This window comes from Malurus melanocephalus, unplaced genomic scaffold (assembly GCF_030028575.1).
Source record: "Malurus melanocephalus ecotype Western Australia unplaced genomic scaffold, MMel_1.1 scaffold_523, whole genome shotgun sequence".
In the NCBI taxonomy this organism is placed as follows: Eukaryota; Metazoa; Chordata; class Aves; order Passeriformes; family Maluridae; genus Malurus; species Malurus melanocephalus.
Window position 1 is genome coordinate 286,598 of NW_026623755.1, and position 25,551 is coordinate 312,148.

At 36.0% G+C, this 25,551-nt stretch overlaps 1 protein-coding gene across 6 annotated transcripts in view; it reads right to left on the reverse strand.

Moving 5' to 3' along the window:
- Positions 1 to 2,043: 2,043 nt before the first annotated feature.
- Positions 2,044 to 25,551, reverse strand: part of LRCH1 (leucine rich repeats and calponin homology domain containing 1) — a 121,918-nt gene continuing 98,410 nt past the window's right edge. For 3 of the 6 annotated variants that reach the window (XR_008966343.1, XR_008966341.1, XR_008966342.1), the window contains 4 exons: positions 23,403 to 23,540; positions 21,588 to 21,665; positions 13,712 to 13,969; positions 4,329 to 4,391 (listed from right to left, as the gene is read on the reverse strand). Coding sequence is in view for 3 of the 6 variants with exons in the window: in XM_057381705.1 (XP_057237688.1) it covers positions 4,278 to 4,391; positions 21,588 to 21,665; positions 23,403 to 23,540 (330 nt within the window). In the remaining 3 variants the exon portion in view is untranslated. Of the gene's footprint in view, positions 4,392 to 13,711; positions 13,970 to 21,587; positions 21,666 to 23,402; positions 23,541 to 25,551 lie in introns of all 6 variants that reach the window. The other 3 variants (XM_057381705.1, XM_057381707.1, XM_057381706.1) reach the window with 2 other exon arrangements.

Here is a 25,551-nt window from a genome sequence, read left to right on the forward strand (position 1 = left end):
TGTGTGTGCTTTAGAGTAAGTATTTGGAATGTTCTTGCATGTTTGGAAAACTCTCAGTGCCATGAAGTTACATTTGCTGCATTTTGGCTCAAAATGTAAGTCGGCAGAGGAGTGTTTCAGACCATGAGTGTGGGTGTGTACATGGGACCGCCAGACAGCTTCTAGTGCAAGTGCAGACTATGATTAGCAACAGTATGCCCCTTCAGCTAATTCATTACTGCAGTTTACTTCATCCTTTAATGGTGAAGGAAGTTGTTAGTGGCACAACTAATCAAGCTACTTAACTACCCTGAGATGGTAGGTGTATTTTCCTTGGCCTGTGTAAATACCTTCCAAGGACCATTCTTCTGGTGGAGAATACAGATAAAAGCCATGCACTGTAGTTTATTGTGCTGTGWGTTACGAAGCAAATGATTGGAAGTATTTAATGGATACTTACAGAGAAAGACCTCCTAAAGAACATGTGAAGGAAGCAGTCTGTAGTAAAGGGGATTTTTTTCTCCACCTGCCTTTGATTTTTATAGTATGAAAGGCTTGTACTGTGTTTCTTAGATGTGACAGGACTTGCAAGGAAACTGCTAAATAGATCTGAAAAAAGCAATTGCTGTCTAGATGATCTAATATCTTGTTGAAATCTAGTGGGCTTATTTTACAAAAGATGGCAGAATTTAGTCCTGACAGTTGCAGATATAAAATAGCTACTGGTGGTATTATTCTGCCAGCTATATTGGACAAGAGCACAGATTGTTTCAGTGAACTGCTTGTATGTGCAAGTAGTCAGTTCTAAACAGCTTTCTCATGGTTCAGCTGGACCTGATTCATTGCTTGACTCACTCTTGCCCAGAGGAAATTCTACAATAGATGTAGGAGGGATTTCCTTTTCTAAGCAATGCTGAAAGCTCTCCTATGTCTCTGGCCCCTGCTAGATTTGAGGTTACAGAGACGCTGGTGCTGGTGACAGGCTTAAATTACACATTGACTTTTATCAATCTTGCATCTATTTATTTATGAAGTAAGCCCTGAAGGCTGGGAAGATATAATTGTGTGCATGGCCAGATTCTCCAAAAGGAAATTATTGCAGGAAGAGTCTCTGCTTCCAAAATCCCCCATTAAATGTAAGTACAGCTATTCATTAAGACAAAGATACTCCATTAGCGAAATTAGAATCTAGGAGAATCTGTGCTTGGATGACCTCAGAAACCTGCATGGGAAAGAGAAAGCTGGATGCTGTGACCTTGTTTCTACTGGCTTCTGCAGCCACCGGCAGGGCAAAGGAGCTGAGCACAGCCCTGGCACACTGGGTTATCCCCAGGGCTGAAGCCTTTACTGCACTGTTGCTTGGATTCGGTGCTACCAAGGAATCATCAGGTTTTTTTTGCTAAAGCAGAAGCCTGCAGGACAATCTATGCATTTCATGAGGAGAAAAAGCTGCCCTGTACAGAGAAGTGTAAGCAGTACAAGGAACAACTTTTGTGCATAAATGTGAGCAGGAGCAAAGTGAAGGACACATCTCCTCCCTTCTTCCTGAATCCAGCCCAGCCCTGGCAGCAGAGGGCAGATAATTCACAGCCACTAAATGACTGGCAGGAGGCCTTCGCAACTGGAGGAGCAAAGCTGGGGGAAGAACACTGCAGTAACCCAACAGTTACCAGCTGGATCTTATTCCTGGTTTAGATGCAAAATTCCTTTATTTGCACCACATCATCTTCTGTCCCCAAACCTGTCATTTCCAGTGTTAAGCTCTCCAACCGCCTTCTCTTTTACAAGAAATCATCAGTCACGGGGATAGGCATTAAAGGGTTTCTGCAAATAATATAGTTTAATTGTAACTACAGTAAAGATTTTCTATATACATTATGTTCACTGCATAAGGTATTACAGATTTGCCATGCATGTTTTATTGCACGTATAAATATTGTACAAAGGATCATGAAGATTTTCTTTTTAGCCAAACATGTTAAGACTGCATAAAAAAAGCTGTATTACAAAATACTTAGAGCTATTTATTTACAGCCAACTTCAAGCAAATACTGAAAGACACTATCAGGAAAAAAMCAAAATTTTAATAACAAAAAACCCATGATTTGTCAAAATAATAATTACAAAGCTTCATGTTGCCATATATACATTGTAAAAAAATACTCAGGAAACCTGCATTTTATCCCTCAAGATGCAGAAATCAATATTCCTATTTTTATACTTGATCCTTGAATGCTTTTAAAACTTGATATACTCTGAGTTGAAAACTTATTTTCTTTGCATTGCTCATCCTTTTTGACAAAACAGATATTCTTGCAGCTCTTTAAAATATTAAAATACATTTTCATTTAAAGTGCACAGTACATTTTATAGGAAACAATATGCTAGCTGCCCATCAAATTACAATTTAAGTCAATGTTCCCTCTATAAAATGAATGTTTTTGCTTTGGTTGCACTAACTGGATATTCCATGCATACTGTCTCACTGTCTGCGAGTCCATTTGCCTCCTCCTCACATGTTGCTGTCACTACCTCCCAGCCCGCCAGCAAATGGTGGCACTTAAGTATGTGGTCTGCACTCAAATACCGTATGAACCATGAAAAATGTGCTGCTGGAATACTGATAGGTTTAATGCAGGGCCTGTGAACATGTGTGTAACTGCCTTGAGAGGTGGTAGGGACAAATATGCATCATTCTGCCCCAGAAATCTTCAGAAAACAGTTCTCTCCACATACCCTTGCTTAAATATTTAGTCCACCCACTCACTTGCCTCTTTTTCTTGCCATTCTATATTCAAACTCCCCGCTTGTGTGCCCCCCGCCAGCTTCCCGTTTCACCACATCCAGCTGCCCTGTCCTGCCTGCCCAAATCCCATCACTGGCCTCTTGTGTGAAGGAAAATGGAATGCTCCAGGTATCACAAAAATCACTGCTTGGGAACTGTTTGATCTAAAATGGATGTCTTAATATGCTTTTAAAAATATCTTTGAAAAATTGAAAAAGTGGTGATAAGGAAAAGAATTTTATTTTCTATTGCTCATGTGGAAGTAGAGGTCTGATGCTGCAAATGTGCACTACAGAACATCGTGTTTAATTCTGTTGAAACTTTGAAAGAGAAGCACTGTACCCAGGCAGGTTGGATCTGGAAGGTAAGGCCTGTAAGACTGCCTCTGGCAGTTTTAATAATTTTATCTTCTCTTGAAGGAATCACTGAAGGAATCTTGAAGGAATCCACTGGTTACCTGGTAGATCTTGCTAACATTCTTGTGCTATTTGCTAATATTTTTTCTGTAGTGCTGTAATCTTTAAAAGAAATCAAGTTACAGTGCAAAATTACATTTCAAGACACATGATCCTAATGCACGTATTCGTTTTGTTGTGGCAAAAGTTAAATGTCTTGTGCATAGTAAAATAAGCAATCAAAAATATTTGTTCACATTTATTTTTCAAGTTCTTTTGTTTTTAAACATCTATATACAAATAAAATGSGTGTGCTCTCACTTTGAGCCAATTTAGTCTAGTGAGGGGAGAAGTGTTACTGGAATGTAGGAAACTCAATGGAATGCAGACAATTTTTTACYAATGTTCCACAGATTTGAGAAAAAAAGAATGCCATTCCAGCTAGCTGTTCTTTTAATAAAAGCACCTATTTTGTTTGCTTTTTATCTTACATATTAGAAAATACAATTTATGGAGATCTAGAGCTACTGCACACCAAGTAGAATAAAAAATAACTAAGTATTTATATTAAAATAAAGTGTTTAACCACAAAAAAGCAGTAATAAAATACAGTTTCCTAATTTACATTTTGCATCCAAAGGATGAATAACAACTCACTAATAAATAATATTTATATAAATATTTTATGTCTGGATATTTTTAAAAGGCAATAGCCTGAAGCAACTGCAGAAAAACCTAACATGGTAGCAGTCTGATTTGCTCTCCCTTCTCCCTCCCCCCAGGTGATTACAGTGATTCTTAGTTCAATAATACAAAGATATCTTGCTGCAAGACAGCTGTGTACTCCACACGTTTTTAAGTGGCAGAGAAGTGGTTGTTTTAGCAAGTACTGTATAAAGTGAGCTATAAAAGCAGTGAAGCGCCAACTTCCTCTAGAAAATGTTTCTGTTCAGCTTCTGCGTTGTCGTTTTACACATACATACAGTCTGAAACAGGGGTCTAAAATCGTAAGAATACTCTTGGAGTACTGGAGTTGTTTTCAATGCCGTTTGAAAAGATGGGCAGTTTTTTGATTCTTTCATGGCACAGTGCAGCTGGTAAGAGCAGAGAGAGTAGTTTCATGTGAATAAAGCTTGTTTCACTGTGGTTACATCTAGCAACGCTTGAACTGTTATGCTCACTTTTACCAAGCCCTTTTCTTCTAGGATGTGATGTGGTAGGCAGAGCTTCTCCTAGAAAAAGACAAACAAAGGAGTAAAAATTAGAATATTCATTACTCCCTGCAGAATCTCACTTCACACGATCACATTTGGAACACAAAGCCCAGCAAGCAGGAATCACTTCCTMTTTTTAATTAAAAAGATCTTCCTGTGATTTTGACAGCAAGTCTCTGATTTTGCTTCCATTACACCTAAGAGTTAGCAGGAGATCTGTTAATATTCTGGGCCCCAGAAATCAAGTTGTTTGTGGTCATTCCAGCACATAAACATCTTAGCTAAGAGTGAGGGCTAGCAAGCACAGACCAAACTTTCACCTACAAAGCAGGGTAGCAAGGCATTTGCTTAATTATGACATATGTGTGAGATGGGGGATGGAAAGCTGACTTTCAAAAAAAACGAACAAACTGAAAAACCCCCATTCTCCCACTGAGGTCTAGACAGGTCCCAGGATCTGCACCTTGAAACCCACGCACTAGCACTTGCAGGGAAGTGTGTGCAATGCTGTGCATCCAAGGGGCAAAGTGTTTCATTCTGAGAATTTGCACCTTATTTGAAATACCCAGGAATCAGCTGTATTCACCATAAGGTCAGAGCAGTCAGGGCCAGGATGGGACTCCCTATCTGTCCACAGAGGCTGATATAACAGAAAATAGTCAGGCAGTAAATGCTGTATCTCCTACAGGGAGCAAGGCGCCGACCCATGAATAACCAGAGAAAACCTTAGAGAGGCAGCCCTGTGTCATGACTGGCTCTCTCTTTAAAGGGAAGCTTTTCTTCATGTAACTGGGTATTCTTGTTAAGCAATCAATAAAATTATGAAATTGGGCAGCAGGTTCATAATAAATAAATGGAAAAGCAAGACTACATCACATGAACCCTAATTACAACTGTGAGACTCATTGCCACAAGAGGGAAGCCAAAAGTGTACGTGGGATGACAAAAATATACAGATAAGAATCCAAACAATGCTATTAAACACAAACACATGGAAACAGTATCTGGCTCATGAAGTCCTTAAGTTGTATGTCAGATTGCTTTAACCTTGAAAAAGCACCCTCTGTATGATCTAACCTCTTCCTTCCCTATGCATCCATATGTGACCATCAGCAGACCTGGGATGCCAATTTTTTTGGAGAGGGTGGTTTTGATATTCTCACTATTGAATATCTTAGTTATTCAACAAACTTTAGGCTTTTTATACTACTGATGCATTTCAGATTCTGTTTTAATTGTTTGCCTGTCTTCAACTAAATATTCTTCTTGCTCCTGTAATGTTAACTACAGGTCCCTTTAGCTTTATACAATTCCTGGTTSTTTTCCACACTTCCTCATACTGATTATTTCTTCAATTTAAACCTCACTGATCTCTTCAACCTCTCTTCTCATGACACATTCTTTTCAGCTCTAGTCCCTTCTTTGAAGGGACCCTTAGAACTCCATATAATAGAACTGGTGCACACAAGAACAATTCAAACAGTCTTTATTACATTTTGCACCTATGTTTAACTGTTTTTATCTTATTCCACTTGTCCAGTCTTTGCTCAGGACACCTCCTCCAGTGGGCCACAGCTCTATCAGAAAAGTACCAATATTAAACAGCTGTTCCACTGCTTCTGATGTCTATGACTTTCTTTTGAAAATGAGTATTTCATTTATACATAACCAACATTTAGCTTGCATAAATTTCTTGTCCAGTTCCTCACACCCTGCTCCAGCCTGAATGAGAGGAAAAACTGCAAAATGCACCTATTAACTACTGAACCTGAACGTAAGAGCCAAACTTCATTCACAATCTTGGCATCTGGTATGGTAACTGTAATTTACCTGTATTTTGTTTACATTTTATATTTATTACAGAAGTTGTTTTATTATTTATTATTTTACGTTTGAAAAAATTTTTAAGACCCAAGAAACAACTTAAAACAGGTAATTTTCAAGGAGCTTGGCTGAGTGGGTCTGCAGGAGATGGACAACACACATTTCCCCATATGGAAAATGCTGTAATATTCTTGCTAATGCTGGGTTACCACTTCCACTGAGTTTGTGGATTCTAATTCACTTTGACCAAACAATTGTGGCAACTGCCTCCTGTTCCTGCCTGCCACCCTGCCCCTCAGCTGCAACTATTTGTCCARTCAGGCCAAGGAACTACCCCCATCTTGCAGCCATTCCAGGTCATCAACCACATTTCTGTACCAAAACTATCTACCATAAATTAATAATTTAAGATACTGAGTTTTGCGTTTCTTTCTTGTTTATTCTTCTGACTGAAATACTGAGCTGCAAGCTGTCAGATATGGTTTCCCTCCAACTTTTATTCTTGTGGGGAAAAAAGTGTCTTTCCCAAAGAAACATACATTTTAAGATGCAAACTCCTAAACTGATACCAAATTAGCCCCGGAATAGCTCCATAAGAAGGTAGATATAGTGATAGCAAATAAAAGGGGGAAAGAAAAACCCAATACTCTTCCACTCCAAATGTGTGATTTCTATTAGACATTTTGCCATTCTACTATGCTGGGAACCAGTTCATCTAAAAATCCACAATACTCAGATTTTGATTTAAAAAAAATTATATTACTATTATTTGAGAATCCAAATCAAGACACCTGAAGTGAAATGTTATTCTTTCCATACTCTTCTAGTTGTTTCCACTGTCCTTGCACAGTAGGCTCTTGTTTCACAGATTTGGTAGTCCTTAGGATGCCAAAATTTCATTATTCTTCATGCTAGACAAAAGGCATTTAATAAGAATGCTTGCTGAATCCAGTATCTGAAAACTAAGGGATTGGTATTACATGGCTGAAGGGTAGGCACTGAATCCAAAAACCCAACCCTAAGAAAACCTACCTTGCTAGATAACTATGTTTGAAAATATTCTATTTTGTTATTGAAGTCAGATTTGTTTAAACCACAGTTTATGATGTTTGCTTACAAAAATCTAAATTCCAAACTCACCATTTTTGCGGCACCTTGTAGCATTCACTGAACTATCATGCTCTCTTGTTATGATTTTTGCAGTTGTTAATAAGCATATTTTCAGTAAAAACATAAAGGAATGCATGCTCCATTTCATATAAAAACCCCGTCCAATGACTTTTTTTCCTGTTTTTAAAGGCAAGCATTCTGTAATTTGTTTCAATACAGCACAGTAATTTAGTCTGCATACAGCAGTGTCTCTCAACCTGCTGTATTTACAAGATACATACTCCAATCAGGAAAGCTGTTCTAGGAGGTCTAGGAGGATCACACAATCGTGTCGTAGAAGTGAAAAGCTTCCCAGCGTGTAACTTTTTTATTTATCATTCTATGTTAGTGCTCAAAACATAAACACTTGACAGCCTTCTCTTATGAAGCAGGTAGAACTTGGCTAATATTTTATAATTCTGCAGCTAAACATGTGACTACAATGAACTTTCCAAACTTGACCATGAGACTGATGCCATCTCCTAAAAATTTCCCCTAATGTGTCACAAATAAATTTTGATATCTAAGCTCTAAATACTCTTAAAAGCTTTGTAAATGGCTTTCATCAACCCTGTCTCACATACTTTTCATATCAGAGTTTTAAAGTCACATATTTACTTCTCAGACTAAGAAAAGTCAAATCCTGCCAAGGATGGAATCCAAAGCACATTCAAGAGCTTTCCGTAACAGCAGTTCCATCCCAGGTGTCTTTGTACTTAGGTTCAGCTGCTGTCCCTGCTTTTCCATGCTCTGCCTCGTTCCCTAACCAGCCACAACTGCTCCTAGAAAACAACCAACAGCAGAGCTGTCAAGCTGCAGGCCATGAAGGTTTCAAAGGAGAATTTGCCCCTGACTCTGAGGAGACTCAACCTCGCCCACTTCTCCCCATATTTGATAAAATTTCTGTCCCTTTTACAACAGATTCAAAACCATAACACTTCTGTATAAAAGTGTGACTTCTCTCTCTAAGAACACCCCTGTTGAAACCATCAATGAACAAACCCCAAAACAACAGACAGAAGAATCAGCTAGTAATTCTACAGATCGGCCTAAAACAACTGTGGAGGGAAGGATTGCCAGTCCACTCACAGCAGCACCAGTCTCTCTATTCTCTATGTATGACAAAAACAAAGAGCTAATATATTTTTACTGTCTTTTTTTTTTCTCTCTAGGAATACAAATTAGCTTAATTACTTGTTACAAGAAAACCACCTTCTACAGACAGGTAGAATGGATAAGAATGCTTTCAAACTCATCACGAAGTGGAAGAACAAACACGTCCTGAAGAAAAGAATGCTATGAAGTGCACAAAAAGGAGGCAGCAGCAGGAGGCCAAATCACAAAGCAGCACAAAGAGACAGTACAACAGGCGTACCCATGAATGTGTACGTGTGCATGTGCTTGCCAGATCAAGTTTCTAATCCTGGAACAAAATGTCGGATTTAGGATAGAAGAAAACCAGGAATATACAATGACACTAATCCCTCAAAAATATGTGACACACTTCACATCTATTTTCTCTGACACCAGATAATTTCACAGTCAAGACACAACTTTCGAATCAGTTTATGGCAGGGCAAGCAGCTTGGCAATTCAGATACAATTTATAAAAAAGACATTCCTGCCATAATATTAGATTGTTCAGTGGTAAAATGACCACATCACTATAACAGCAGGGCCCAACTGTATGTTAGTAAAATTACACAGAAATGGAATGCTACAATTTGGAAAGAGCCTTTCTCTTTCTACCTTCTATTTGTAGAAGATGAGATTTCAGATCTACAGGATAAAAATATTAATAAAACAATGAATACTGTAATGTTCAATTTTTCAAAGCACAAATTAAAATCTAAGTCCATATAATGCCTCTCATTTCATGTTTGAAGCCAACTATTTTGAAGAGGGAAGTCATTAAAAGAATCTTCAGGTCATTACACTTAAGCAAACTTATGTCCAATTTTGTTAGGTCAGTTTATGTCCAATTTTGTTAGGTCAGTTTTCTTTCTAAAGACTCAGAAAAGTAAGTTATAGCAAATACTTTTCACACATATAAGGCAATTTAAAATTATGTCCTTTTGTATATTTTTTCCCTTTCCACTATTACTGTTGAAATCTGTATATACCCAGATGCCCTGGACTATCATTTCAAATACAAATGAAAACAGATATAAAAAAGCAGAGTAATTTAGGCTATACTGCAGCTGTGAAATTATGTATTTGGAATCATAGCCAGTTAGACATCTAGATATGTGCAGCTTCTGAACATTCAATAAATTGGAAATATTTATAAAACTGTAATTGTGGATGGTCGGCTTTGGGTTCTTCAATGAATTATGACCTTGAACCATACAATTTTAAAAGTAGACCATGCATTTTACAAAATTCCTCACTGTTATTCTAATATGTTTAGAAAACAGTGACCTGAAACAGCAAGGAACAAAAATCTTAATAAAGAAACGACACACATGAAATGGTGAGAAAACATATACTTACAAGGGAAATACCAATTATACCATAAATTTATATGTTCAATTCTGAGAAAGTGATGAGTGTTTTGTATCATCAAAGCAGAATAGATCATAACCTTGCAGTACTTTTCTACTGCTCTTTCTGCATAACACAGTTTATGTTCTAGAAATGAAGGAAATGGCCAAGGTTTACAGAACCAGCTGCAACATTTTTTTCCCAACTTGCATATATGATTGGTTTTCTGGTGTTTTGGTTTTTTTTTTTTTTTTTGTAACAGGAGTAAAATGTTTGTGAAAAACAATGACATGGCAATACTTTGGAAATTTATTAATATATGTTGAGTAGGAAATGGTATTGAATATTTGCTCAGATCTAATTCAGTCCCCATTCACATAAAGTTCAACTTTCAGAACACTTACTTAGGAGCACAATGAGATATATAGACAGCTTTCAGCTGTAAAAACTTGTTAATAGACAAGAGGCATTTCAAGGACTATGACAATGCATTATGCTGCACATGAAAATAATTCTTTTTTCTGGATCAAGGAAAAAAGAAAGCCAAATCCTCACATCAAAATGCCACTTGTAATCCTAAACATATTTTACCTGAAAATATATCCACTACAAGATGTATTTATCATTTTATTGCATTATGGACGAGATGACCTCCCCAGCATATGAGTAATTAATATGATGGGCACAGTACAGATTGGAAACCAATTTATTAAGAAACCATGATTTGAAAATCTCTGATGATCACTGAAATGAAAAAAAGATTGAATGGGAAAAGAAACAGAGGAGCAAATATAATTAATGTTATCAATGAATACAGAGGTGATCTACAATGCATTTTTTTTTCCAGCTCAAGGTGATCAACTTAATTATGTGACCGGCTGTGAGCAGTAAGTACCAATTATATCTAACTGGATGTCTCATATTGGCATCTCCTCAGAGGTGAGGAACCTCCAAAGAGTTCACCTGTTCGTTTCACAAGTACTAAAGCCACAGAACAGCAGCACAGAAACAGGACTTTGAATATAGCAAAGAACCCATCAGCGTAGATTAATGATGTTTTAGTTTCCAGTTCCCCATTTAGTGGAAGAATCACTGACCTCAGAGATGGAAGGACAGGTATTTTTCATATTTGCATTACATTTCAAATATATTTTGAGAAAGTTTATTATATTCTCACTAAGAAAATGTAAGGATAATTTCACYATTTCTTTCCCTGTAAGATTTATATGTATTTGGAATTGTAAACAATAACAACCCCAAAAAAATACCAAACTAGATAAGCTTCATGTATGGTAGCACAGCTGTGCTTGTCAGGAACCAATTATGTTTGGTTTTTTTCAATTTGTTTCAAGATGGCTTCACCATCTCTAACTACCAGAAACTACTCATAATGTTACACTTTAAATAGCAGATACTATCATAGCTGAGAATACACAGAAAATGATCCCTAAGTAACTAAGTGACAACTCTGCTTGCATGGTAGCATATGTTAAGTTAGGACTTCAGACAAGTTTGAGATTCAAGTGTCACTGTGAGTGAGGGATGTTCACTTAGTCTACACTGGCACAACAGTAGTTCAGTTTCTAGCCCAGTGCCTATTCTGATAAAATGTTCAAAATCACTGAAGACATGAACTTCCATTTCTGCACAATGAAAATGCAAACCACACTGAATTAGTCCTCTTAACTCGCTCCAAAATATTTGACACAGTGGACAATCAAACATGGTATTAGACAGTGAGACAGATATGTACTATAGGATGGTAGCAAAACTCTTCTCCACACTCTTTTCTAATTCCAAAAGATGTACTTGTAGATGTAGTTCAGTTCTATATAAAGAGGGCACAACACCAAGCATTGACAGGAGACCTCCCAGTTAACCACTTATGGAAGCAACAGTAAAATCCCAGCCCTAAATAATTCATCACTTTTGTCTCACATGCCTACATAAGATTATAGAGAAACAGATTCTAAACTGATTCAAGCTGAATGTCACTTAGTTTCATCAGAAAAGCAAAATAATTAGAACAAGACAACCAAAATCAAAACAAAGATCTGCTGAAAGTGGAAGCTTAAATGTCAAGCTCTGAGTAAGCAAGTGTCAGGTGTTGGAATTGCTGAACTAGGCACACRGTTAAAAAGACAGGCCTGTGCAGGATGAGGGCACAAGTCTATAGCTACATACCTGAATAAAGAGCTTTGAAGCACTCACTGAACTCTTGCTGGTCACAGGTGACACTCTTTATAATAAATTTGTTGTATGTATGCACTGGAAGCTGCTGGACACCAAACCCTTAAAAAATTTTCATTTATTCATCATCTGAAATTGTTTTTTTTCATCCTAAAGTATGTATCTAATAATAAATTTACTACTTTTTATCAATATCTGTCTATATACATGTATCTATCTGTAACGATATATTTAAGCCACAGAAACCAGGAATTGAGCTGAATTAAAAGTTTTGTAATAAAATCAAAACAAGTGTCTGTGGAGTGGGGATATTTATGGTGCAGTTAAATTGTAACTGTATGGCCAGAATAAACAGTAACATACAAATTCTTACCCTAGTTATATCCTAAGTCTGTAGCTAATTTTATTATATACCAGACAGGGGAAAATGAATACATGAATTTCCAATACACAAAACTGAGGTCATTTGGTTAGCTAGCCTGAGACTGAGTCACAAATTTAGGCAACAGCATCTAGGCCAATACTGCACTGTCAACAATAGGTTTAAAATCCTCAAGGGTTTGTACTTTTCAATCAATTTTCATTTGTATATTTCATGTCAATAAGGACAAAAACAAATTGCTTTTTTGAAGATGAACAGAACACAGAAGTGGAAGGTAAATGGAGGTCATCAGTCCAACTAACCATCAGTCTAACCATAGGCAGAGTTCAAACATACCAAAAGAGCTCCCAGCTAATGTACGTCTAAGCTGCTCTCTAAAACCTCCTAGGATGGAAAAGCTAGAGCCTTCCCAGAGGATCTGTTCTCCTAGTTACAGTGTCTTTGCTCCATTGCTTACACAAACAAATGAACAGCATCTGCATTTTCACAGCAATGAAACAGAGAAGATAATGATGTGACTTTCTTGACACCACACAAAAGAATGGCAGGTACAGGAATCTAACAGCTTATTCCCAAACTATTTCACTGTACTGCATGGTCTTCATCTTGAAATATTCTAAAGTCCCTTGGATTCCATGGCTTGCTCACACCCACTGCTAGTTTACAATCACTTTTGGGGTATCATGTAGCAAGTGTTCAAAAGGAGTTCAACATTGTTTTGTGTGACAGAAGATTGTTCTACCAAAGGAAAACATACCTACTCCAGTATGGAATTTAATCAGAACAGTAGAGATGAACAACAGTCTTTCAAGTTACAGTATTACAGTACTATTGTTAATATATAAAAATTAAAAAATAACAGTAATTTGAAAGAAAGTTCTCTAAGTGCTCTTAACACAATATGTGCAGAGATAATTGGCACCCACTCAGAAAATACCATCATCTGCTCTAAGTGCCAACCGAAGCTGTTTCAATATCAGCAGCGTTCTTGGATTTTCACAAAAAGTAAGAGGCTCAGTTCTGTGATATCTCAGCTTGTGATACACGTGTAGCTTACACCCAAAAGTCGAATAAGAGGAGCTTCACTGCTTTAACACGTTTAGTGTGTAGTCCAGGCAACAYGGAAGATAAACTATAAATAAAGAGGTACATAAGTTCTTAAACTAGAGCTGGAGGGGATAGAAGAAATGGGAGTTGCCTTCAAGATGCTACTCCTCTCTCATATTTCAAGAGATTAATAAAGATATCACAAGGAAGGGAAGCAAGGGAAAGGGAGAAGCTTCTAAGGCAAAGGAAAGAAATTAAGTACCTGTAATTTGTCAGAGACAAAGCAGAAATTTTGTGTGCACATGCGAACAGGTTATGCTGTTAGCAAATTCCAGTGGTAAGTTATATACACCAAGCCTATAAAAAGTATATGGACAAGACAAAAGCCTAATAGATCCCAGGAGCGAAAAGCAGAAGTTGATTGTGGGGGTTTCTCCCCGAGGGCGAGCAGAGTGTCAACAGTCTTTCGAATGTGACGAATATCCGACTGCAGGATGTCATACGGAGAGCAGAGGTCAGCCTATCCCGAAGGGCAGCCATTAGAACAGAAAAAGAGTGCAAAAAATTAAAAATACAAAACTAGAAAGATACTGATAAATTATCACAATATTCTAGCATAAACATGTAGGAATAGTTTCTTCCTAGTATTGCTTTAGTCACTAGACATCCCAGTTTTGTTTTATTTCCTCTAGATACTGAAGCTATCATATAACATCAGAATGTTAAGATAGAAGAGCTCAGGCCTTCTAATCCTTCCAAAATAATGCCCACGGGTGAGGAAGTGCATGTGATCYGCTCATTCCAATGAGGTCTGTATACCTTTGTCCATCTGGACTTCATTTAAATGCTTAAATGGAACCAGCTGTAAAATCTAACTTATAAAATAGCAAATGGTGGGTTAGAAAGCTGTTAAAAGCACAAGCAGCAGCAATATGAAGTCTCAAGAAAAAGTACTTACAGAAACCATGAGAAGTATGCAAAATTCTCTAATACAGTAATCTAAAACTTGGTATTCAAAATCACGTCAAACAATACCCTGGGATAAAGACTTAAAAAGTCAATGTAGCACTAGCTACACCAACTTTTATTAAAGCTTCTAAACTGAAGAATTGGACACTAAATTCTTTATGCAGCAATTTTGAAATTATTAGCAGTTTAGATTCCCATACCTTTTTCGACTTGTTGTGGCAATTTACTTTAGACTAGCTATACAACATGAAGTGCAATATGCAATGATACCAATATGCTCACATGATATTTACCATCAAAATTAAACCAAGCAATGCTAATACTTTCAAAATGTAATCTAAGATGCACCATTTTACTTAGCAAGAAAGGCCTTACTGAGATAATGAATACTTACTGAACAAAATTACATGCAGTAGGAGTTCGAGAGAACACTATGTTTCTGTGGAAGCTTTTCAATCTCACTTCCTTAATGAACTGATAGTACACCAAATAAACCAAGACATGGAAGTTCAATGTTTTCTGTTAGTGCAAAGTTTCAAGGTCTAGTTTTAAATACATTAAACTTAAAATATTTAAAATGTCTTTCTATCCTGAAAAGTGATCAGTGAAACTGGAAGTCAAATTGTCATTCATATACAAATTAAAAGTGACACTTTTTTTTTTTTTTTGCTTACCATGACTGGCTCTAGCTTTACCAGGAGTCACAAGCTGCAAAATGGTTGTCACTTAGGCCGTCAGATACAGAGCAGGGAACCAACCTGCCTAGCAACAATGCTATTTTTGCAGTAATTTTTCCTATTTTTTTTACTCAAACTCTAATGTGGTAATAAACTTCAATGCAACTCTGTCATTTTTTAGAGGATGAAAATTCACGGCACAAAACACRCTGATCTTGTTTAAAAATGGGATCGAATTCGGACTGCATTCGAGAACACCTACATCCACAAGCTGCTTACCAGAGAAACAAGTTTTAGTGCAAACTATATGTGTCTACAAACTACATGATATATTGCACTTTTATCAAAGACACCAATAAACCCAGAAAATGCTGGATTAATTATGGAACAACACACAACTCAATTCCTACTTATTGCAAATATATGCCAAAAATAGGTATCTAAGATACATACAACTTATATTTTAAAAGCAAAATGCCAGAACTTAAGAACATGGGCTTTTGTTTTTGGTCAAAATACACCCCAAAACAATGCCAATAGTACCTACTGCAGTCAAATGGAGAAGAGAACAATTTCAGAGTTTAGAAACTGAGAGTTGACAATAGGTAGATTTTTTTATAGATACAGATGAACCTGCTAACCCAAGATTAACATCCTAAGCAGCATAAGGAGAAACCAAAGCGTACAGAAACAGCCAACACATGCAGAAGAAAATTCCTACAGAAATGGCCATGCTGTGTTTTAGTTAAATTCTATGAAACTTGGGAATATCTGACTATTTTTTTGTGTTCTGTKACAATTAATAATTTGGTGTTATATTTGCACCTTATAATGAAGTATGTTTATATTTTATGTATCTTAAACTTCTGTAATGCAACTGYAGATGAAAAAATATATAGCTCTTCTGTAATAGTAGAAGTATTTCCACTTATTGCACTGATATTGTGCAATAAACACACAAAACTAAAACATGACATCATGAAATAATGAAATAACATGACCCCCGCACAAAGTTGCAAAGATAACCAACCATCCACAAACCCATCTGTGAAAAACACTGCCCCTCTCATTTAGGGGACTGAAATTGCTAGTAAGAACTACAAAGATACATCTACTTAATCATTACATTTATGGACTGACATTTTATTTCTATGAAGCGGTATGATTAAATCATACAGCTGTCAATCATGCACACAGAATAAACAAAGTAAGATAGAAATGGGATGGCAAAAGCATAACCAGCTGTTTGTGTACAAAAACCACCCTCATTCTGCATGCCCCTGTAGTGACTGAAAACAGACAGCATTTCAGAACTAACCTCCTCAGGTTTAGACTCTGGTAAAAGTAAAAGTTTAGACTCTGGTAAAAAACAAAGTCAAGAGTAAGTTTGCTGAAGTGCATTAAAGAATGACATCTGTAGTGCATATGCACTACGCTCAAAACACAGATGGAAGGAACCTCAGAATTCTGCTTTCAGGACTGTAACTGAGAGTGTATTGAACCACTAAACTCCATACCATAGGCTGAACACTGTCCATTACCGAGCCCGGAAGGAAAAGGTGGAGAAAAGAGTCATACCTGATAAAACTTACTGCAACTTCATGGATGTCTCATGATGAAACTATGGAGAAGTAACTGATTATGTGAAGTGATCAGAAAACAAGCATAAGTGGCAATGATAATATATCTTGCGTTAAACTGAGAAACATGATTACCAGTTGAACAACTAACAGGTGGATACAAGGTAAAACACTTTACAGTCACTGCTTGGCTGCCTCCTTAACTTTGTTTTGCGACTTTTAAAATAGGAAAGCCTTCTGTTTACTATTGTTTAACTTGATGTGCAATTCCTGCACTAACACAAATAACACATATTTTTCAAATAATTCTGCCTGATATTGCCACATAGTGGACCTCATTTTCAGAAGAGAGGTTGAAACACAGTAATAGGTCCCATTTGCAGGACTCCAGAGTCACTCAGAAGGGGCACAGTTAAACCTTCTGTAATCTGCATTTTCATATGATGACTTGAGATCCAAAAAGCTATTTCCTATCATCACACTCTTTTCTGCTCAATATGTGTACACCATGTAAATGTTTGAAAAATTTAAGAGATACGGCAGAATTCTCTCATTTCTACCCAAGATATAATTTGTTCCACCAAGTCATGCTGCATCTCTACTGATGTGCTGGAACACATACACTTGATAAACCTCCTGGAATATTTGGCTGTGAAAGATTTCATCTTACAACTACCTTTTATCAATAGAAATTACCATTCTAACACTAATCATGGTAACTTCAGTCTACCTTTTTTTTTTTTCAAACTCTAAGAAGACATTATTTCCCACATTGTTATGTGGGGAAAGTCTTCCTTTCCTTTTTAAAAAAATACMTCTGATCTCTCTCACCTGACCTTATACGGGATGAAAGGACACTCAAGTGCCTAAACTGTTAAGCTACTACATAAGTGTAAGCTGCTGATCGTAAAAATTCAGTCATGTCTTTATAAAAAGCTAATTTCACAGACATTAAAAATACTTCATTTTCTTTTTCAAAAAATGCTTAGAAGATCCTACTTCTGAGACACCTAATTCATTCATAACTGAGAACAGAAAAAATGCASACCGAAACTTGTAATCTTTGTCTTTTAAACAACATATTCCATGTACAGCTCTATTTTGATCTAAATTTTACTTGTAGTAAAGTACCATTCATCCCACCACAAATCAATTATTTTTAACTTTTGAAAGGAGTATTTGTTAACAGTACTGAAAGCGTCTAATACTCTGTACTTTCTATTACCAGGAATAACACTGATCAAGAATAAAAGGTCAAGTTTAAGTAATTAATTTGCAGGTTAAAATGGGAACATCTACGTCTTTGCTCCAAGTATGAATACKGATGTGGGAATGACATGTTGAAGAAATGTGTATGAACATTTTTGCCTTTGTTTATATATACTGTTACTGGTTTTATGAAAGAGCACTTGTAAACAAAATACTTCCATAGTTTCACATACAAGGTAATGAGAAAAAAATTCACTCTTCTGATAATTTTTAATATCCCTGGGATAAGAAGTCACTAAGAAGAGTAAAAATGCACTAGGACTGTTGCATTTGACACTTTGGGAGCCACATTTCCATGCATTTAAAAAACAGCTTTATTTTTCAAACCCACTAAGTATGAGAGGGTGGGGACAATACAGGTGAACTGAGTAAGCAGTAATGGTGGGATCATTTGTAGGTTTATGTGACATTAACAATGTAAGTCCAGTGAACGGCACCCTCCAAGTACTGCATGTCACTGCATGAAAAATGCAGCAGGACCATAGCCCTACTTGTCACACATCTACTGCCACTTGCTTATTCAATCTGTATCAACCAAAAAGTAGGAATGTCTGCCACTGTTGTGCTACTATACAGGAAATTAGATAGCTTTTCATTAACAAAGTAAAATAAAGTATTCTTTTGCAATTTCCTAAAAGACAAAGATTGCACCTTTTTGTCATACAATTCCTGAGTGGCACAGCAGACATTTTCTGAATCTTCATGCTATCAGATACTTACCTGACAACATCCCTTTCTCACATCAAACAAAAACGTTGTTTTGTCTCAAAAAGTGATCTACAAGGTTTTCTGATAAGGCACTACAGCAAAGCTTAGTGGCAAAACTGGACATAAGTTGATTGTCCTACAATTCTCACACTTTTGACAGCCTCTTAGTGCAGCCAGAGCATTGTTATTTAGTTTCTTATTGAGGGTCAGTCTTCAAACCTCTCTTTTGCATATGATTCAGCACATCCCTTCTGCATACAATGAGGAGCATCATGTGGTTGTTAACAGAAAGCAGTTTCAGTGCATCCCCCATTGTACTGGAATTCTCACCTGACAGGTCATGGCTTTCAGAGTCATCTACATACCACATCATTAAAAAGAGACACTCATGTTCCTGAATTCTATATTTGTCATTCTTTGGTCAAGATGCCAACTTCTGATACTCAGTGTGACACATTTAGATACCAGCTGTATGAAGTTTCCCAGGATCATTCTGGGAATGTAATTTTGGTCCAAGAATTGAATCTGAAAACCACAGAAGTAAGAGACCATGCACATCAGCATAACACAGTAATTACTCAGCTATTTTCTTCTTCTCATTTTACATGACTAAATAGGATATTATTCCAAACCTGTGGAGTTCAGGAAACAGCACGTGGCTCTATTCCTTAAATAACTGAAAATAAATCAACACAAATAATGACCATTTTAAATCCTTTTCAAACCCATGCAGCAGAATTTCAAGTTAATTCTCAGGAACTAAATATGGACATAAGTATCACAGAAAATCCCAATAACTATGGGTATAAGGACCCAAAAGTGGAACCCATCACTTTACCACATAAGGTGCTTATTAAAAAAAAAAAAAAAAAAAGGAAGTCATTCACTGCACTCTTTTTCCTGGTTTCTGCAGAGATAGTCAGGCACTGCACAACTCATCATTCTGAAGCAGCATAAGCATGCCATCTGTAGTTCTTTAAAAACTTTGACAGATGACTGTCATACTTTTGAATTCCTAATCCATGTCCCTGTAACATACAGCAAAGTTCTAGCATCTACCAGCGAATTCCACACAGATGTGCTTCCACAAAATACAGCAAACATATGCATTTCAAATTACCAACAGCTATTCAAACAGAATAACCTCAAAGTATTTAAAATCTATTTTAAGCTTACAATTGCAAGCAATTCATTTAATGTTTAAGTGAAGGAGTTTTTCCCTTCAAGAGAAGTTATTGCTTATTAAGATACATAAGCATGGTTAGTTCACAAATCAGACTGGTAAGACATGGCTTTGAGCCTAACCCTCCATGCAACTCTTCAACAAATAGATTTTGATAATTTTTTTTAAATCCCAAAGAATTCAACACTAATTCAAGGAAGGGATTAAAAATTTCAATGAAAGGATTAAAAAGGAGGAGTAATAAATATATATATGGAAATGCCTATTCACAAAATAGCAAAAAGGTACTTCTCCAGAGAGCTTACTTATAGAAAGCCAAAATTTATAAAAAAAGGTAAGCTTTCTGAAAGAACTCATAATAGCAATGAAAACAGCTCTTGGCCTTTGCTTTCCCAATAGAACACAGTCAGGAAAACCTGACTTGTATTCTTTTCACTGATAATGTATATGCATCGGAAGAATTTTGGGGCAGCCTAACAAATACTTCATGTCTGCAAGTCCACAACAATGAGATTTTGATCTTCTCTGAAGTGAAATTTTACCTTTAGTATGAAATCATTCTAACATAATAAATTACGTAACTACAAGAACTAAATGAACCATTGCAACTTAAGAGACCCAGCCATTACACTGAATTGTCAAATTAAATTTATGATGAACCATTCATTGGAACTGTAAGAAAGTCTCCCCCACAAAATTCCTACAAATAGCAAAAGTTATCTCTCATTTTTGCTGTTCTCCAAAGCAAGTGCTAAAATACAGATAAAATAAAGAATTCAAATTGGAATTCTTTCCCAATGTGAAATCTTTGCAGTACCATCTGCTCCCCAAGGGGTTGGGGTGGAAATCAAACAGAACGTCTTTTCGTTTGAGCATTCTTGAAACAGACTAAAAAGAACCCAGCCTTCATTATACCGTCATATGTTGGCACCAGTGAAAATACATAATGCAATTTTCCTGTGTTCAGATAAAAAGACCTTGCATAACAGTTTACCTTCTTTTGAGGGTCACATATTTGAAATTTAACTTTTTCTTAATAGGTTCTTCTACACCCTAAGAGAGTCTTTGAAATAATCCCCATGCAACTCCAGTATTCATTACATTAGTTATGAAGATGAGAATAAATTACATGAATTTAAAGAAATTACCATTCTTAAATGAAAAGCAGAAAATATCAAGCACTGCAATTGCCCTGTTTCCAACTCCTGAAACACTTATACCTACATTATTGAATCTTACACATACATAATTTCCATATGTAACACACTTGCTTCTCTTCAAATCAAATGTTTCAGTACACAAGATGAGTCTGTTATTAGTCATGAATACACATTAACATTGTAAAAAAAGGAAATACTGAAAAAAAAACCAACCTAAAAAGAATGAAGTTCATATTCTAAAAGCATGAGGTAAGAATGCAGTTACGTTGTGCAACGAAAAAAATTAGCAAGCTTTTGGCTACTTACATAATATTATCATAATTACTTATTTATTTTCCATGGCAAAGATAAGGAGGTATTAGAGATAGTACTGAATTACTCCTTTAAGACAAAACTTGCAATTTTTAAGTGCTATGAAACAAGCAATTTAAATGCATTAAAATAGTATTAAAACACATTATTTGGATCAATTTTTAAATTCTGTGTCTTTATTGCTAAAAACCTGTAGTTCATAAACTTATTCTTCAGCTTTCATGCAATTAATGTGTTTTCATTTTTGAACATCTAGGAATGACAGACTTAATTAAATTACCTCTGGTATTCCCAGTTTTCTACATGCATCCAAAAAGTTTTCCACATTTCTCCTGCATTTGGCCATGCTAAGTTTAGGCTGTAAAACAAAACAAARCAAAAGTCTGGCAAAAAGTCAAAAACATTCATTTGGTCAACTCACCTATCGCATTATTCTTGTACTGATGCACCATTTCCACATTTCTCCTGATAACAATGCCTAAAATTCTGCACAACTGTTTTTTCTACTACTTTAAAAACATCTTGCCTACAAATACAAACTGAGTACATACATTCTGGATGCCATGTGCTTCTACTTAGCTCTTAAAGTCCCCAGCACATTTAGATCTCCATTTGTTCACACTCAGCTTGTGAGGTTCTAAAATCTGCCTATTACAAAGATTTATAACAGTCAACATTTCTTCTCTGGACATAAAATTAACTGATGAAGGATTTTAACGTACATCAGGGAGAACAGACTTAACTGCAACTAACAGTCGCCCTCCTTTTAAATTTTGTATGCACTCACAAATTTATGGTAACTATATACAATATTAATGTCTCTTAAGAATAAATTTCCTATTACTTTAAAATCTCAAATAGTTCTATAATTTGTCTCATTCAGGATTACTCACCATATACTTACAAAAGTATCATGTTACCAAAAAGAAAAACCAAAACCCAAACTTCTCCCAATTTAATTTTTCAATACCAGATGTGAAACAACAGCAATTCCTGAATATCCACTTAAGCCAAGAATTCACTACAGTAGCAAGCAATTCAAATAACTAATTTTCTAGGCTAAAGTAATTTGAAAGCTGTTTCAAGGGAGAGAACATCAATATAAAGTGGAAACAAAATGAACAAAAAAATCTAAATACATGCTTTTTGTTACAGAAAACCGTACAAAATATTTCTTTTCAAAAATCAGCAGAAGTTTTTACCCCAGGAATCCAACTTTGCATATTTTGTCATATTTTTTCCAAAGATAGAACTTATTTTAAATCAAAGAACAGCAAAAGAAATCCCACTAGGCCATCTGAGAAAATATATTTTTTCTTAAATCTGTCTTTTCAGAAGTTCTTACAGTTTGCTTCCAAAATCCACATGACATTCTTAGAATCGAGTATCATGCTGTACATGGCAATTTTTTACAACATGAACATTAAAAAGAAAAAAGGCAAATACTCTGAAAACATACAAAACCTCTTCAGAACCACACTGTTACCAGAAATCTGGAGCAATGATCTATTCAAGAAATGGACATAAACAAGAAGAGAAAAGACAATAATGTTTTCTTAACTTTCAAGAAGTGCACACAGAGATGACATAAACTTTACTTCCTGAAATCTTGAGGTCCTTAGATTTAGGCAAGCCAATACCAAATCACTACAGTCCACGTTTCTATTCTGTCTGCAGATAAAAGGAATCATTTCTACATTTAACTCAACAGGACAAATATGTTAGTAAGTGTTACAAGTGCTTTAACAATATGATTGTTAAGCCAGACAATGCTGAAGCTAACCTCACATTTTTTCAATCAACAAATGAGGGACTTACTTTCTTTTTAGAAGGTGTACTAGAATAAAAACTTGTAATCAAAGAATATCATACTGTTCTAAACAAAAATTGTTCTTGCCGCAAGATCAGAGAAAAGTAGGGTAACTTTATTGATATAAAAATAAATGAACATTTGAATTTGCAGTAACATAAATGTTGCCCTTAATAGCAAAGATCATTCAATGAACAGCAACATGGCTCCTGTAACCAAATATCATCTGGCAATAAAACAGTAACCAATACAACATTTCAGTGCAGCAAGAAACAAACAACTTACTACTGCTGGTGAGGGTACATGAATGCTTCCGACAGACCGCGGGCGAACATGATTTACCAAATGGCAGAGAACAACACCATCCATCAGGGCTGATCCCAGGTCTTCAGGCAAACAAATCTTTAGTCTTGTTTCTATGTTCTGCAAGGAAGAACACATACACACTTTGATACAGAAAAGGAAGAAGGGGGAAAAAAGGGAAAAAAATACCCTCATCTCCTATGCTGTAGATACATAGCCAGTTTTGGAGTTTTGATTTACCAAAAAACAGAATGCCTTTATTCCACTAATTTTTTAGAAACTAAAACACAACCTCCTTTACTCTGTGTTGGTCACTGAATTACACAGACTACTTTAAAAGAACTCAACACTTCAATGTTRCTGCCACAATATGTGTATCTTTTTTTATATATAGATGTATAAAAACACAACTGCATGCAAGTAGCCATGTGAATGAACAGTACGTGGCTCCTTCCATTCACCATTCCCCCAAGTCTTCTACTTACCCATCTTAAATTTTCTTTTATCAACAACACATTGAAACAGAACTTCTCTGTGTTAACGGCTGTACAAGCGGAAAGTAAAAGGGAATCTTTCCCTAGAAGCCTAAAAATTGCTCAGGAAGCATTAGAGTTACCAGAAAAATAGGTTAGGGAATGCAAAACACTCAGATGCAAAAGAGAAATTCTGGATATCTGCTACGAAAAACAGAAGTCTCAACGAACAGAATTTCATATTGCTAAGGAAAATACTTCTGAAAATATCTAAGAACTAAAAAAAAAAACCCCAAAAAAATCCAAATAGATTGTTATATATGATGAGTTTCCTGAATTGTGTTCCAATCTTGAGAATATTCCAACTCTACACCTAGAGATAATTACTCCCATTATCTTGAAGTAGATATTTCTTATTCCTAGTTGAACGTCTTAATGTCATTATTCTCTATTAATATGTTACCTCAACCTATACTGGTTGAATATGAATACATATGAATAGATAATTCCTTTTAGAATAAAAGGATTAAGTAGGTTGGAAGGGATTTTTGAAGGTCACATAGTCTAACAAATTTGAAGTGACACCAGAACCCTGATTAGTTAAATTTAGGATATCTGCAAGGATGGAGAACCCTCAAAGGCTCTAAGCAACTTTATTCAGTATTTCACTGCCCTTATGGCAAAGAATTTTATCCTTATAACTACTTGAAATGTTTTTCTCTGCAATTTGTGCCACTTCCATGGACTCGTTGCTCATCTTTGAAAACCCTGGCTTTACCTTCCCTTCTACAACTCTTCAGGCAGCTGAAGACAGTCATATGATATTCTCAGCACCCTAAAGCATGAAATCCAATCTAAAGGAATCCAGCTCTTCACATCTTCCTCATATATCCTTTATTTGGGTGGCCTTACTATGAAATAACCTCCACTGAAGCTCTCCGGGGTTTCATTGTATTTTCCCAATTTTTCTTTTACTAGACTCAAAGTACTGGCATGCACATTTCACAAGTGGCACAGAGGGGAGTGCATCATGTTCACTAATATAAAGTTTTGTTTTCACCTTGGTTCAATTCACAAATCAGAAAACTTTTTTAGTGTGTAAGTACATAAAAGAGTACACTTTGAGACTGTTTTTCCAAAACATGTTACCAAAATATTTATCCAAATAAATGAATTTAAAATCGATTTGTTAGAACACTGATTTGTCTGTTAGGAGACTATTCAGCATAGTTCAGGGTACACTCTTCATAAAAGCACAGTGTATGTACAATACCAGCTCAATGCCATTTCATACTAGAGTTCATGGCTCTATGGAATCTCACTAAATGCTAACTTACCATGAAACATTTTCAAAAACAAAATTACTAATATACATGTTTATTGAATAAAGTATAAACTTAATGATTTATATGTTCTGGATTATATTCTTGTGCAGGACATAATAAAATGCTCTGGTGGTTACTAACGTCAGCAAAGAAGCCAGTAAACTTTATTAATCTGAAAATCTCACTATGTGTTTTCAAACAGGGTCAGTCTTCTCGCTCCTGTCACCACTACTTGACTTGTAATCAAACTTCTCACCAGAAACAGAAGATTTTTCATTCCAAGACATAGTGTTTGAGGCTGAGAACAAAGGACAGTACATGGAGCTGAAGGTC